Source organism: Capra hircus, chromosome 2 (genome assembly GCF_001704415.2).
Source record: "Capra hircus breed San Clemente chromosome 2, ASM170441v1, whole genome shotgun sequence".
Lineage (NCBI taxonomy): Eukaryota > Metazoa > Chordata > Mammalia > Artiodactyla > Bovidae > Capra > Capra hircus.
Window position 1 is genome coordinate 129,240,255 of NC_030809.1, and position 17,191 is coordinate 129,257,445.

General features: G+C 36.9%; 1 protein-coding gene across 1 annotated transcript in view; it reads right to left on the reverse strand.

Annotated features, from left to right (window-relative positions):
* The window catches only part of COL5A2 (collagen type V alpha 2 chain), a 148,504-nt gene that overhangs the window by 72,117 nt on the left and 59,196 nt on the right, over nt 1-17,191 (reverse strand). Inside the window, exons 2-3 of the mRNA XM_005675868.3 lie at nt 4,146-4,370; nt 1,557-1,570 (exon numbers count right to left, since the gene is read on the reverse strand). Of these exons, the coding sequence (XP_005675925.2) occupies nt 1,557-1,570; nt 4,146-4,370 (239 nt within the window). The remainder of the gene's footprint in view (nt 1-1,556; nt 1,571-4,145; nt 4,371-17,191) is intronic.

The following is a 17,191-nucleotide window of genomic DNA, read 5'->3' on the forward strand; positions in this document are numbered from 1 at the left end:
CCGAGTGTGAGCTGGCACTTGGAGTCCTTCTCCTCCGACATATGTTGGCATTTAAATAGCTTCACTGGTATTTATGACAAATGAGATGAGTTTAGGGTGTGGCCCTCTGAGCCAGAAATGTAAAAAGTGACCAGCACCTCCCCTTGATGACATCACTTTTGCTTACCATGAAGGTATTGCATTGAATTGTACAATTACTAATTTACTAAATTTCCATTGCATGCAAAGGCAAAGAATTTAAATTTGCTGTCTAATGTCTCCCATGAAAATTGAGACGACTCTTCATTTTCGTTCTTAATTCTTGTGTCTGTTAAATTCCTGTTTCATTCTTAATTCCATCTGGATAAGACTGAGCAAATGTCATACTTTTCAACTTTACCAGAAAACAAAGAACACTTCCAAGGGGATGGAACTCTCTCACTGAATGGGATCACTCATGTCCAATCACTGGTGACTCAGACGATCGTCTGTCTGCAATGCAGGAGACCTGGATTCAATTCCTGGATCAGGAAGATGCCCTGAAGAAGAGAATGACACCCACTCCAGTATTCTTGCCTGGAGAATTCCATAGACAGAGGAGCCTGGCCTGCTATAGTCCATGGATCGCAAAGAATTGGACAAGACTGAGCGACTCTAACACACAGATGTCCAGTTAACAAGTGGCTAAACTGAGTAGGTATACCAAGGTCTTAGCTACACCCCATTATTGTCCTGTTGAATGTAATGCTTGTTTCTGGGATTAGATTTCAGGGTCCTTCAATAAGAAGAGGAGAGAAAGGGAGGTGATAAGTGTCAAGTCATTCAATTAATTCTTTTAATTGAATCTTTGTGTGTGAAAGTCGATCAGGCATGTCTGACTCTTTGCGACCCCATGGACTTTACAGTTCAATGAATTATCTAGGCTAGAATACTGGAGTGGGTAGCCTCTTCCTTCTCCAGGGGATCTTCCCAACCCAGGGATCGAAATCAGGTCTCCCACATTACAGGCAGATTCTTTACCAGATGAGCCACAAGGCAAGCCCAAGAAAACCGGAGTGGGTAGCTATCCCTTCTCCAGCAGATCTTCCTGACCCAGGAATCAAACCGGGGTCTCCTGCGCTGCAAGCTGTTTCTTTACCAACTGAGCCAAATCTTTACTTCTCAATTGATGGGAGAGCGACCACAATTCCACTGAAGTAGAACAAATACCCTCCCACCATTTCTTTCTTCTTTTCTTCATTCCTTACTTCAGTCAATTAAACATTTATTGCAGGGTCTACTTCATTGCAATTAGACACTTATTCTAATATATATAAGGTCTATGATTAACATGGCATAGTCTCAATCCCTTAAGGATTCACAACCTTCTGAAAGAACCATCTATAAATAAAACTTTTAAAAGTGAAGAAAGTAGAGGCACCTATAATCTATAATTGAAGTAGCTAAACTATGCTCGTATAGTTATATTCGTATGGTATTTTACAAAGGGCTTTTAAACTCTTCAAAGCCAGAATTATGTAGATATGATTAGAATTTTTTAAATTTACAAAAATGAAACTATGCAAAGTAAAACTTACCTTTCTTCCTCTTCCTATAAAAAATAAAAGAATAAATATATTATTTTATGCATACATAGTTATTAAGAATCTCAATATTTATTTCAATAATTTTTATAGAGTCAGAATTTAATTTAAAAAGCTTTCCCTGTCACCAGTAGATAGAAATCCAAATGATTTTGCACCAATATTTTCATAAGAGGCAAAATAACGTACCCTTAGGAAAATTTTGACATTTGAATATTCTTCACAACCTTTATATAGAAAAAAATCAACTATTAAAATTGTAACTAATTATCTTCAATCAATATTCTCTATTTTTGGTTTTTATACTTTTTTGAGTAGGTTATTCATTCACATGATTTAAAAAAAACCTAAAATATATTAATAAAGGTATAGATTGTACAGTGAAGAATTTCCTTGTCTCCTTTTCTCTATGTCGCACATTTCACTTCTCACCAGAGGTCACTATTATTGATTTTCTTTTACTCTTCCTAACCAAGAACATAATGGAACATTACATGTATTAAAGTCATTATTTGAGTTAGTAGTGTTCTAAAGTTTTCTTCAGATATATCTTAAATATTTTTTTTTGTTTATCCTTAACCCCTTTATCCTATATATTGCTATTATAAATATTATATTTTATTGCCATTATTCATTCTATGAATATTAATGAATAATAGGAATAAAAATATTTCATTTATAATAGCAATATATAGGTGACTCAGATGGTAAAGAATCTGCTGCAATGGTGGGGACCAGGGTTCAAATCCCTGGGTTGGGAAGGTCCCCTGGAGAAGGGAATGTCAGCACACTCAAGTATTCTTGCCTAGAGAATTCCATGGACAGATGAACCTGGAGAGCTACAGTCCAGGGCCTCACAAACACTCGGACATGACTGAGCGACTAACACACATACATTCTATGAAGTAATTGTATATAGTATATCTATTAATTTGTTAATTTTATATTGCACTATCTTACTAAATTGTTTTGTAGCATTTCCTTACTCCATTCCCTAAGGTTTTGTAAGTACACAATTATATTCTCTATAAATTGATCATTTAACCTCCTCTTTTCTAATATCTAAACTTCTAACTTCTTATTCTTGTCTAATTGTTTGTTCAGGTGCAGTTAATAATGTTAAATTGTTCTGTGATAATGGAAATAAGGGTTGGTCAGAATTTTCATCTGTCCTGTGATGATATATTTATTGGTGTGTTCTTTATCTCATATGTTTAGTTAAACGGTCTCATCTTTGCCTTATAGTATCTTTGTATCAACACTGTTGTCAGTACTTTTTAAAATTATTCATCATGGAATAAATTGGGCTTTCCTAAATCACCTATTTTCAGGAAGTCGTGTATTTTTCTCCCTTTTTTTTTTTTAATATTTGCAGGAGGTTGTGTATTTTGTTCTTTTTTGTTGTTGTTGTTGCTACCATTGTCTCAACATGCACTTATCCCCACAGGTTTAATTTTGCTTTACTCCCGGGGATTCTGTGCAGATCATATCCACTTTAGTGCCTTGTTTATCATTCCTCCCATTATATCTTCCTTACTGTGTGCATGCTAAGTTGCTTCAGTTGTGTCTGACTCTTTGCGACCCTATGTAGTATGTAGACCACCTGTTGTAGCCCACCAGGCTCCTCCTTCCGTGTGATTCTCCAGGCAAGAATACTGAAGTGGGATCTTTCTTATTACATGGCTAAAAGTTAAGTTTGGGTATTTATTCCAGGCCAACTGTTACTGTTGAATGATATCCAAGAGGCTAATTGGTAAATTATTGTGTAATGTTTCCATGAAAATACTTTTGAGCACTTCATTATATTTTCTGTTATTTACAGTGAAATTTAGGGGAAAAAATAAAGCCTTGACACTGTCTTGACGAGGATGCATGCAAGCCTCCATTCATGACTGCTAAAACAAATAACCCAAAAGTTTAATATTAATCTTATCTGGTTCACTAAAACAGATAACCATGAACTTGTTTTTCTTATATGTAAGTTTTCTAACATGTATACTCAAATACAGTCTTTGTTAAACACAGACACTTTTCTCCAAAAAAGAAGCTTTAAGAACCAATAATTTATATTATTGTTTTCTCCAGAAAACCCATTCCATTCTCTTGTTTCTCTTAGCCAATATTAAAAGCATTCTGCATTTATGAACCTGTGTAACACAGGGTGCTGTGGCACTAAATTACATTAGAAATTATTACTCCATTTCCAAGGGTAAAGTTGGCACAGGGAAGAGAAATGTGTTTTTAGATCTCCTCTTAGACATTAATGGACTTCATAGAAAACCAACAAACATCTTGGAAGCACGAGCATGGATAGGGTAACAAAAGAACATCATAAGTAGTACAAGGAATTCTCAAATTAGACATAAACACTTAAACGCAGCCCAAAAAATTCCTCGCTTAAGAAGAAATAACTTTCTTTTCATTACTGTTAGATTAAAGTGGGTGAGTGAAATTATTATGCCAAAGACTACTGAATAGCAGCTTAATTATTCTCTTGGGTTGCTGAATTCTGAGAGCAAAACACACTGTAACTATAAAGATAAGTCACTGGACAAATTCTGAGTTGGCCTTATGCATTCTTACCAAAATTGGTATTGCCACCTCCAGTTGTATGTGGACAGACAGGACAGCATTCCCCAGGGGGAGTTACGGGGTCAGCACATTCAAGCACATCCTGGCACTGTATCTTGTCACAAAGAATGGCGCCATTGTCACAGACACAGATCTGGCAAGGGGCAGGTTTCCAAATGTCCCTGTTTAAGTACATCTGACCATTCTGGGTGCAGGCTATTTCTTCACCATATCCTTCTAGAATAAGAAGAAAAAAATAGAGGTTAGTGATCTGAAATTCCAGAATCTGGGAAATATTTAGGAAGGTAAATTATCTTGTGGGTTCTAAAATATCTGGGCTAAGTGGTAGCCTCCTAAGGAGCCAAACACAAATGAGCTTACTCCATTAGTATTTAAAGACAAACATGTAATTCACAATTAAATTACTATGAAACTTATATTGTAGCATGATGGGGGCAGGGAAAATGATCCAAAGTATACTAAATCAGAGTGCTTCCAAAAATCATTTTTGAAGATACAAATAATCAAGCAATGTAAGATCATGTTTGAGGGATAAAAGTAAACCATCTGAAAAGAGGGGGAAAAGAAGAGTCCTAAACAGAATACATAATTTCAGTGTTTGGTGAACCCTATGTGACTTTAAACTGACTTGAAACTTTCCATTAGTAAATCCCACAACAGAAAACAATAAGTATTCATATATCATGAAGAAAAACTTAAATTCATTTTAAAAACATTAAGATAAAAAAAGCTAATGGTGACCCATTCATGGAGTGGATTTCCGCTAAATATTTGAAAGTTTCCTAAACTGTAGTGGAAATGAAAAGCTTATACAGCCAATGCATTAATTATCTTTGTATCAAAATTAACTAAGTCAGGACCAAGACAACATGGTAAGCCATTACATAATATCTGCCAAATACTTTTCTATATTTAGATTAAAATGTAATGCAGATTTGGAAATATATATGCACTTTTATACACATAGCAATTCTATTATACATTTACTATAAAATAAACACATACATCTTTAACACTGTGATTCTCAAGAAGCAAAACTATAGTATTTTAAAACACAATGTGGATCATAGATCCTTGCTTAATTCCTTTCATTTCCAATTACTTAAATTCAAAGCTCCTTTTTAAAGCCCAAAAGTCCTCCAGTCCCTTCCTCCCAAAGGAATCAGTACAACTTGATCCCTTTGCCTGACACTGCATTTCCCTTCCTCAACTCCAACTCCAATAGCTCGCTATCACAGTTTGCTACCTGGCCCCCACAATTCTTCTCTAATCTCTAAAAGTAGACTTTCTTTATCCGATTGATATGCTTTATAGAACGCTTTAAACAACTCAGTCATCCATCCACCCATCGATTCATTCATTTTGTATTATAAGCAAGATAATTAAACATTTACTAAAATGGAACCTCTAGGCAAAAATGACTGCTTTTATAAGGTTTATCACAATTAGCATTTTTTAATTTATTTTTACTTGTTTATTTTCTTATTTCCACCACCAGGCAATATAAAAGTGAGAACTAGTGTATCTTGTTCAGCATGGTATTTCTAAAGCTTGACATCATACCTTGCATAGAATCAACATTCAACAAGTACTTTTTCAAAGGATGGACATGAATGAATGAGTGAATCTAAATTATGGTTCACTAAAATTGTACCACTACTTTACAAAAATAAAACTAAAAATTTTTTTAATGCATTTACAATACGTTTTTGAAAAAATAGTTACATTTAGTAACATTTACATATCTTTCACAATAAATATAGTCAAATGCTAATACAGAACTACAGACAGAAATGATTTCAGTTTAAAGAGACATTAGTCTAAATATCCATCTTCATAACTTCAGAAAGTTTTTCTTGGATAACATTTTTCTCACTGCTCTATGGAATACTTTGCCTCACACATTTAGTCTCTCATCACAGATATTTGGTAAATGGAAAATTGTTTTCAAAGCATGACACCACATCCTGGCTTTTGTGCTATACATAAGAAAAGCACAAAATTTCTAATCTGTCTAATCTCCACCAACAGATGTTTATCACATACTATGTAGTTCATCAGTAAAATAAAATTGGCTCTGTCTATCCAGTGTTACTATAGGCATGCTCAAGGAAGGAGAAAATAAGTATCTAGCTTTAACATGCTTTTCTGCGGAACTATTTTGAAAACATAAGAAAACAGTACCTCAAAAAAGCAGTGCTACTTGTAGATGAAAAGTCACTTTGAAACAATGTAGTTCCAAGGTGAATGTTGCCATAAAACACAATTTCCATAGAAATGGATTCACACCCATAGTCCATTGAGCTAGTCCATTAAGTACAAAAAAATACTCTTGTTCATTAAGTTTCATGATTAAGACAGAAATGTCTAATCACAAGGACTAAGTGCCATTGGCTGAAAATGAGATACACCACAAGTTCAATTTGCTTGCTTCTCCCTTGCCACACCCTGGGAGGCAAAAGTGTTCACATGTATTTACAGAGGGTTAAGTGGGCATTCTGAAGGAGATCAGCCCTGGGATTTCTTTGGAAGGAATGATGCCAAAGCTGAAACTCCAGTACAATGGCCAAACTCATGCGAAGAGCTGACTCATTGGAAAAGACTCTGATGCTGGGAGGGATTGGGGGCAGGAGGAGAAGGGGACGACAGAGGATGAGATGGCTGGATGGCATCACAGACTCAATGGACGTGAGTCTAAGTGAACCCTGGGAATTGGTGATGGACAGGGAGGCCTGGCGTGCTGCGATCCATGGGGTCGCAGAGTCGGGCATGACTGAGCGGCTGAACTGAACTGACTGAAGTGGGCATGTGTCTAGTACTGCATATGCAAAATATTAAAAGCATTCTGCTCTCAAAAATATATACTATCATTGTGAAGTGGATCTCAATCTCACTGATGAAACAATCATAAATGGGGAAATAGAGAATATGGAAAACAACAACAAGACGACATACAATGATGTTATTGATTAAATATCATTAAAATGTGTGAGAGCCTCTTCAGGGGTGAGTTATCCTGCTCTCTGTGTCTCCTTCAGGGTTGGGATAAAAAGACACACTCTTTCAGACTTGTGTTAATTCATAGGTCAGTTTCTTCCTGAAAGCTTAAAACAGTTTTGACCTCAATCCAACTGACAAAGCAGTGGGCCACTATCTTACTTTAAATGACAATGTTAAAAGTTAGTTTTATACTCTGAGTCATCACTGGTCCATTTCCCCGTGAGGATTTATAATTAAATTTAGGATGATGTGGAAAGTTAGTTGAAATGCTTTTAAATGGCAAGGAGATGAAAAACCACATTCGCTGCTAAACCCTGCCTTCTCTTCCCCCGCACAGAATCCATGCACATCCCAGAAGGCACAAAAACTCAGTGAACTCTCATTGTTCGTGTCTGAATGAAAGACATGTACAAAGAAACCCTGGGTGGAAAGTACAGGGTGGCTTGCAGTTCTCAAGTTTGCACATGGCAGTTGTGTACCTTATGATTATGTTGTCTTTTCTGTTTTCTACATGGATGTTTATTTAAATGAAAAGAAAAGTAAAATAGAGGAAGCAAAATTGCAGCCAATTTGCAGTGAAGCAGTCATGACATAATTATTTTATGAAGGACAATATTATTAAAAATAACTAAGAATTTTTATATGACATTCTGAGAGGGTCAATACCATCCTCCTGATTCCTCTATAGAAGTCATAAAACTAATGCAAGCTGGCATTAGCCTTTATTGAAGGCCCAGAAGTTTAAAAATCATTTCTTATAAAATCTGAAAAAGACCTCCAAAACCAAAAGTACTTTGACACTTGTATTTTTTCTCCGTTTATATTTTTTTAAACTTTCCTATAATTGAGGAGGACTGATAGATATCTGATTATATTGCCATTATTTTGTAATCTCTCATCATGTTGTAACTTCCAGAAATTTTATCTTCCAAGCTGCATGTTTCTTTCACTCTTACCAAATGTTCCAACAAACTGAACCAATCCATTGCTAAGTCATTGTCACAAACGTCTTGGCACTGATCTCTTAAGAGAGAAGAGATATATTTTATTTGACCATGTTTTGCTTGAGAGTAACTCAGTTGTTCTGTGTTTCTCAAACATCCTCAAAGATTTGTCTTCTCACAAAGTTTAGGTGCTTTGGAATTTGGCTGTAAGAATTCAGTTCTTAATCACTAGATGGCAGACCAAATCCACCATCTTATTATAATAAACAATTAAAAACTCAGCCATCAGAATTGCTGTTTGACAACTATGGGCCACACCCTATGGCTACATTTCTTTATAATTATACTTGGGTAAAAAAGCGTGAATAGAAATGGCCTTATTGAAACCTTTGACTGTTCAGGAGAGATGTAGTTCTATTTTTATTATTAAATTATTGGGCTTTACCTAAAAATTTTGAAAAATACGCAAAATAAACCTTCCTAAGCCTATGCCGGACATTCTGTAGACATTGACTGAAGAACTTTCTTGAAGAAATAATATGCTCGTCTATCACAGAAATTTTAAATATTTTATTCAGAGAAGTGTTTGTTCAGATCATTGTATCTCACTAGACTGTGAGCTCCTTGGGAGCCAGACGTATTCATCTCGGTAATCTTCATACCCAATGTTACATAATCAGGATGTGTACTATGGACCTCTATTTTGAAGGAAAGGGAAATGGGTCACTTGGTGGTTCTTGCTAAGTGTACCCCTGACATCTAGACTTTATCAGTCATAGCAGCTCAGATTTTGAAACAAAAAAATTTTAAGTTAATAGCAGTCCTTCAGCCTTCTTTGGCTTCCTTGGTGGCTCAGACAGTAAGGAATCCACCTGAAAAGCAGGTGACCTGGGTTCAGTCCCTGGGTGGGGAGGATCTCCTGGAGAAGGGAATGGCAACCCACTCCAGTATTCTTGCCTGGAGCATTTCACGGACAGAGGAGCCTAATGTGCTACATGACTGAGTGACGAACACACAGCCTTCCTGGCCCACTTGGTCTAGGTCCCTTTGGAGGTTATGGAAGTCTGGGCTGACATTATTTAAAGTTTCTCTAATTGCAAAAGTTTTTGCAGGGTTAGAATCAAGGCAGAGTCAGCTGGTGGCCCCTTGAAGTGGGCAGAGAATGCTTTACAGGGCAAAGAGAAAGCATCAGGGCAGCCTCTCTGGTCCCTATGGCCCAAACCACAGATGCTGCCTTTACCAATGCACAGCAGAGCCCCAGCTGCTGGACTCAGTTCTAGAGAATCTTCCAAGGAAATCCCTCCCTTCCTTCTGCTCTCAAGCACTGTTTATCATCACAAGAGAGAGCCGAAGAGGTTAGAGTGTTGAGTCCTTCCTTCAGACCCTTCTGACGCAGTGCCAACAGCTCTGCACTGGTCATCTCTCTTTCCCTGTCTGATCCCTCACATTTAAAAAAATTAGATTCGTATGAGGCCACCGGAGATAGCTGAGGGGGTCGTGTCACATACTTTGACAATACTTTTCCACCTCAGCCTCCAGGTCTGAGTGGGTGGAGAGGTGAGTAAGAAGCAGACCTGTGAAGTTTTGCGTCTTTTGTTACTTCAATCCACTTACAGATTTTTACTTTCCAATAAACCGTCTGAATTTAAATCTCCGTTTAGGATGATTACACAAATTATTACTTTCTTGTGTCCTTCTCTATATTTTTCTTACAATTGAATGAAGTCACCTCTCAATGATCATTTAAGCTGAGTTGAATTTCTTTCCCACTGAGATAACATACTTAATATTCTAAAGGAACATAATAATAATCAATTATGAAAACTTATCTTGAAATTTGAGAAAGTAAAAAGAAGACAACCAATACATAGTATTTCAGTGAAACACAGAGGTAAAGATAAAATGAGATTAGATAAACTGTACAAAGGTAGTTAGTTTCTCCAATACAATCATGAAAGTTTTCTGTCTCATGTCCAAGGGCTTTTTAGTTAACTAGTAAAGCTGCTGTTTTTCCTTTACTTAAAATGGAAAAAATACAAAGGAAACTTTTATATTGGGTACTACTTAGCTTTCCATGTATCATTGGGAAATCTAAATAACTGTGGCCAAAATGTGAAACTAAATCTGCACAGAATGCGCATGCAATGCTCATCCATGGTTTTGTCTGGAAAACCAACTTTCAGTCTGTTAATCCATTTGACATAGATTTTTTTTCTCCAAACACAAGGCTCAATAATGAATAGCTGTAAAAACACCTCAAAAAGAATTGAGCCTGCCTTATATTGAATACACAAGAAGCGTTAGTAGTAATATCTCTAGCAAACTCTAGTCCTATTCTCAAGTATTATATTAACCCTAAGTGAATAATTAAGTAAAATCTGTGCCATGCAAAATGTGTCTGCTTGCCTAAATGCATGAAAGGTTTTGAATTGTGTTGGATGAAGTCTGGGTACTTAATCTATCCCACCAATGACATTGCTTAAAATAAAGAAGAGAATCAAAAATCTGCCTAGCTCTTTCTCTCTTCAAATGGGTACTATCATGAGTTTTATGTAGTCATGGATATAAATTTATCTCCTGAGACTGCAGTCATGGAGTATCTAGAGAAAAGTAGCAAATCCTGAGCAGTGTATAGTACCCACATTAAGATTTCCTTCATTTCCTTTACTTTTAGCTCAAATGTCACTTTCTCCATGAAGCTACCCTGACCACCTTACAAAAAATTGAAAACTACCACACACAAACCCATGTCTCTCTCCATCTAACAATCCCTGCTCTATTTTTCTTTAATGTGGTATTTAGCACTTTTGAACCTACTATATGATTGTATTTTTGTCTATTTTTTGCCTCCTTGTGATAGATTTATGGCTCTATAAGGACAGATATCATTTATTCTGACTTGTCTATTGATATATCCTGATATCGCCTGGGATTTTAGAATAGTAGTCAGGATCATAGTATATGCTTATTAAATATCTGTTGAATTAATTTTAAAATTATAAGTTATTTAGTTATGTATTATTTAGTTTACTTATTAGTTATTTATTTATTAGTTATTTGTTTTAGCCACTTTAGGTGGTAGTTGTCTTATAATTGTAGAGTTATTGTATGACTAAAAAGAGTTATTGTTATAAGAGAATATCTAGTATGGTATGTTCAAAAGAGTATAAGATTAAATATTATATATAATAAGACTGTTAGAATCAAGACAACTCTGTATCTTATGATTTCTTTGCAGGTGCATTTTGCCTTCTTTTCCTGTCTTTTCTCATGCAGAAGAATATTCAGGCTTCTAGAGAAAATCTAAACATCACTGTAGTCAGTTTATTCCTTCTACTTCATTCTTTATTGGCTTATTCTTTACTCACTGCCCTCACTCTAACTAAATTGAACTTGCTCTTACACTGAACTAAACATTCCACAGTTCTCAGTGGTTCTTTGACCACATTCATTTTACTACCAATGATTCTAAAGTATTTTGAAGTGTCTAAAATGAACCTCCCAGCATCAAGGTCTTTTCCAATGAGTCAACTCTTCGCATCAAGTGGCCAAAGTATTGGAGTTCCAGCTTTAGCATCAGTCCTTCCAAATTACACCCAGGACTGGTCTCCTTCAGGATGGACTGGTTGGATCTCCTTGCAGTCCAACGGACTCTCAAGAGTCTTCTCCAACACCACAGTTCAAAAGCATCAATTCTTCGGTGCTCAGCTTTCTTCACAGTCCAACTCTCACATCCATACATGACCACTGGAAAAACCATAGCCTTGACTAGACAGACCTGTGTTGGCAAAGTAATATCTCTGCTTTTCAATATGCTATCTAGGTTGGTCATAACTTTTCTTCCAAGGAGTAAGCGTCTTTTAATTTCATGGCTGCAATCACCATCTGCAGTGATTTTGGAGCCCCCAAAAATAAAGTCAGCCACTGTTTCCACTGTTTCCTCATCTATTTCCCATGAAGTGATGGGACCAGATGCCATGATCTTCGTTTTCTGAATGTTGAGCTTTAAGCCAACTTTTTCACTTTCCTCAAGAGGCTTTTTTCGGGGCAGGAGAAGAAGGGGGCGACAGAGGATGAGATGGTTGGATGGCATCACCGACTTGATGCACATGAGTTTGGGTGAACTCCAGGAGTTGGTAATGGACAGGGAGGCCTGACGTGCTGTGATTCATGGGGTCACAAAGAGTTGGACGCGACTGAGCTACTGAACTGAACTTAACTGAAAGTGAACCTGAAGGAGCTATCTCTTTGTGCACCATTACCTCTCGAGCTAACTTCTGAAACCCATTTCTAGTGCTTTCACTCTGAAGACATAACTTCTTTGTTTATCCACTTGAGTATATCTAGAGACCAGAACTAGAATCCTTAATACCCACTTTTGTCCTGATCTACCCTTGGCTCAGATGGTAAAGAATCTGCCTGCAATGAAGACCTGGGTTCGATACCCAAGGATCACAGAAAGGAATGCAACCCACTCTAGTATTCTTGGCCTGGAGAATTCCATGGACAGAGGAGTTTGGCAGACTACAGCCCATGGAGTCGCAAAGAGTTGTACATGACTGAGTGACTATCACTATCACCAAGACTTAATTTATGTCTATTTTGTAGCTATTAAAAATTAGAAGGTAATTTCTCTGAAGAACAGGAATGAAATGTTTTTTACCCTTCTTTCTGGTATTCCCTTACCATCATTTCAGAATATAAATCTATCTCTTTAATTTCATGTTCAGCTTACCTACTATAATGCACATTACTGTATAGAAGTCACCTTATTTAAGGGTCAAGCCTCAACATCAGTCTCAACAGAGGACAAATGCTCCAGGAATATTCAGGAACAGAAAGAGAAGTTGTGGCCTTTCCTGGGAAGTTTTCTTAATAACTTTCTAGATGTACAACAAAGTTATTCACTGTAAAATTTCTGTGCTTGTAGGGAGGACAATAGACAAGAAAAGCAAAGACAGAAGGAGCACGAAGAAGAGGAGGAGGAGGAGAAAAGGGGAGAAGCAGAGGGGAGGGAAGGAGGCTGAGAAGATCAACAAGCAAGATAGCCATTTCTTCTCCGATAAACTTTTACTACATAGAGAAGGAAGATCAATTTCAAATTTCTTTAGCAAAATACAAAACTAACCTAGTGATATTTCATTATCCTATGTCTGGATAAGAAAAAAAAAATTTTTTTTTCATGGAATCTAGGAATTTGACCTGTAAAGCCATGTGCTTCTGGGAAGTTACTATCCTAAATAACCAAATGTTAGTCTCTCAGTCGTGTCCAACTCTTTGCGACCCCATGGACTGTAGCCCACCAGGCTCCTCTGGAGTTCTCCAGGCAAGAATACTGGAGTGGGTTGCCATTTCCTTCTCCGAATAAGTAAATGAGTGGAGAAGAAATTAAAATACCCTTATGTAGAGAAAATGTGAACGAGGACAAGCTTTATTACAATTTCAAAAGCTTTAAACTATTAATAATTATTAATAATTATTCAATACTAGTCCTTTTAGGTTTAGATTACAATTTTTTAAATTTCTCTTTATTTCATATTTTAATTTCTTAAAACATGATGACTATAAAAAGTATATAGAGGAAAGGAACACATATTATTTTCTTAAAACATCTGTTGAAAGATTTAGAGTTTTCAAAATAATTTTTATTATTTGTTCAATCCCAGATAGCTATGGAACACATTTTTGGGCTAATGCAATGGGTTAGCAGATGCTGAGATCAGAAGACAAGAATGTAAAACATTTGCTGATGTGGAGGGTAAGACTTAGGTTGAACAAAAAGATTAATTAGGCTGTTTGTTAAAGGAAAATGTGCCTCAGTTTCTCTACTCATTAATGTATAAGAAAAGATAAAATATGATCCTTCACTTTCAGGTGGGATGAAATATACTAGGATATGACAAACAAAGGAAGAAAGAATGAGTGCCGCTGCTGCTGCTGCTCAGTCACTTCAGTCGTGTCCGACTCTGTGCGACCCCACAGACGGCAGCCCACCAGGCTCTCCCATCCCTGGGATTCTCCAGGCAAGAACACTGGAGTGGGTTTCCATTTCCTTCTCCAATTGTCCCTTAGTTTGAACATTTCGCATACCAGTAAGTTTATGCTCAAAATCCTTCAAGCTAGGCTTCAGCAGTATGTGAACTGAGAAATTCCAGATGTACAGCCAGATTTATAAAAGGCAGAGGAAACAAGATCAATTTGCCGGCATTAGTTGGATCACAGAAAAAGCAAGGAAATTCCATAAAAACATCTACTTCTGCTTCATTGATGATATGAAAGCCTTTGACTGTGTGGATCACAACAAACTATGGGAAACTCTTAAAGAGATGGGAATACTAGAGCACCATATCTGTCTCCTGAGAAACCTGTATATGGGTCAGAAGCAACAGTTAGAACATGGAACAACTGACTGGTTCAAAACTGCGAAAGGAATATGACAAGGCTGCATATCATCACCTTGTTTTTTAACTTCTATGCAGAGTACATCATGTGAAATGCTAGGCTGGATGAACTACAAGCTAGAATCAAGATTTCCAGGAGAAATATAAACAACCTCAGATATGCAGATATTACATGCCACTCTAATGGCAGAAAGCAAAGAGGAACTAAAGAGCCTCTTGATCAGGGTGAAAGAGAAGAGTGAAAAAGTTGGTTTAAAACTCAACATTCAAAAAACTAAGATCAAGGCATCTGGTCCTATCACTTCATGGCAAATGGATGGGGAAACAATGGAAACAGTGACAGAATTTATTTTCTTGGGCTCCAAAATCACTGCAGATGGTGACTGCAGCCATATAAATTAAAAGACACTTGCTCCTTGGAAGGAAAGCTATGCCCAACTTAAACAGCTTATTAAAAAGCAGAGACATCACTTTGCCAGCAAATGTCCATCTAGTCAAAGCTATGGTTTTTCCAGTAGTCATGTACGGATATGAGAGCTGGATCATAAAGAAGCCTGAGCACTGAAGAATTGATACTTTTAAATTGTGGTGCTGAAGAAGACTCTTGAGAGTCCCTTGGACAGCAAGGAGATCAAACCAGTCAATCCTAAAGGAAATCACTCCTGAATATTCACTGGAAGGACTGATACTGAAGCTGAAGCTCCAATACTTTGGCCACCTGATGCGAAGAGAAAGATTTCATTGGGAAAGATTTAATCCAAATAAGTTAATCCAAAAATGAATAGAGGCATTATTTAACCCATTTAGTCAATATATATTTATCGAAAAAGTTTTACTGAATACTTGTCTAGTACCACAACACAGTTTAAGTCGTAGGACGAGACATTTGGAGTCCGGCTTCCTTGCCCAAAACAATCAAAATACATAGAAGCTGAAAAAGGTAATGAAACTTTCTTGTAGGAGAAAAAGTAAGTTTGCTCAAATGTATATTTCAAGAATTCATTTTGGAAAATTTGCATACACATTGAAATTTTTATAAACTTCATCCTACTTTCTCCTTGACCTATATGAGCCCCAGGCCCTTTTGAATTATCGTTTCATATCCTGGAAATCTTCCTCTGTGTGTTGGAGAGACCTCTGTCTAGTGCTATTTATTTCAATTAATTAGAATTCTCAGGAATAACAACCTGAGGGATTCCTAGGATCCCAAACAAAAACAATCTTCAATCATTTGGGAGAAAAAGTTAAATTTATAAAAGCAGACTTCAAGTAAGCTAGGAGTGAAAGGAATGCAGAATTCCAAAAGGCATTAATTTGTGAGTAGATTGATCATGTATTAGCGGTCCTTGAAAGTCCTATTTGGTAAGAACATGTATTTCAAACTCTAGGACAGTCTAAATGCGTATCAGTGAGAGAGTGGACAACCACAGTTTACACCATCCATTGAGCCCCCACAGTCCATCTGCTCCTCTCTGCATGTTTCAGGCTTCCTTGGATGTTTTAGTCATCCAATAGCTTTGACGTTAAGATAGCTTTAAATTATAAAGTAAACGCACTGACTCTTGAAACAAACATCAGAATAGCATAAAATATGCATTTTGATAATAGAGTTTATTTATTTAACAAATATTTATTATCTATCTGTTATTTTGCCAAACGCTGGGACTACAGAGATAAGGTAGCAAATTCCTCCCCATCCTCAAGAAGCTCACAGACTTGTTAGGGAATCACTCCAGCAATGGACTAGCAGGACTTAGTTCTTTAAGTATAAAGCTAGATGCAAAGCCAGGTTGTTGTGGGATATTTAAGAGGGGCACTTCATCTAGGCTAGAGGTCTGAGAAGTCAAAAGCGTCCTATAAATGTCCTTATTTCTTTTAATTTAATCCTTTTCAGGTATTTTTAAAGGGCCAAAACTAGTATCCAAAATGGTTTCTTCCAAAAATTCACTTCCAAGCTGTATAATATTGCCACTCCTGGCTCACTTACTGGCGTGTAACTTCTTCTTTCTGCCAACTGGCTGGGATGGGTCTAAAGGAGCATGGGCACTTTCTCTCACTCATTTCTTCCTGTTTTCATTTCTTTGGCATGTGTTCTCCTGTCTGAGAGTCAAACAACAGCACCCTTGTTTCTAAACCTCCCGATGCCTTTAGGTGGGTGCCTAAGAGGGGGGCAGGGATGCGGCTCGTCAGCGGATGGAGCTGACCAACAGCGCAGAAGGCAGGACAGCGCGCGCCGCGGCACAGGAGCAATCAGCTGCCGCCAATGACTAAGTCTGGCAACACTGTGATGAAATAGAAACGTGTTTTTCCAGGTCCAGTTCAACAGCCATTTGGAAATTCAGCACAACTGAATTAAAATACCATTCCTCAAAATTAGATACAGAATTCTGGATTATGCTCCCTTGACACTTTAGGAAGTCAAAAATTGTTGTATTGTATAACATTTAGCTTGAAAGACAATGAGCTTCCAGTTTATCTGGATGCCAGTTTATGATTTAGAAAACAGTAAGAAATAAGATATTAAATAGCTGTACTAGAAATTCACTTTTTATATTTTATACCTAGCAAATCCATTCAAATCCATTTTCATACATTAGGTAAGTATATATCAAGAGTCTATGTTTGACCGTATCCCAGAGAGTTACAAAAGTAAAAGACATATAGCCTACTCCAAAAAAACTTTTACTTGAGT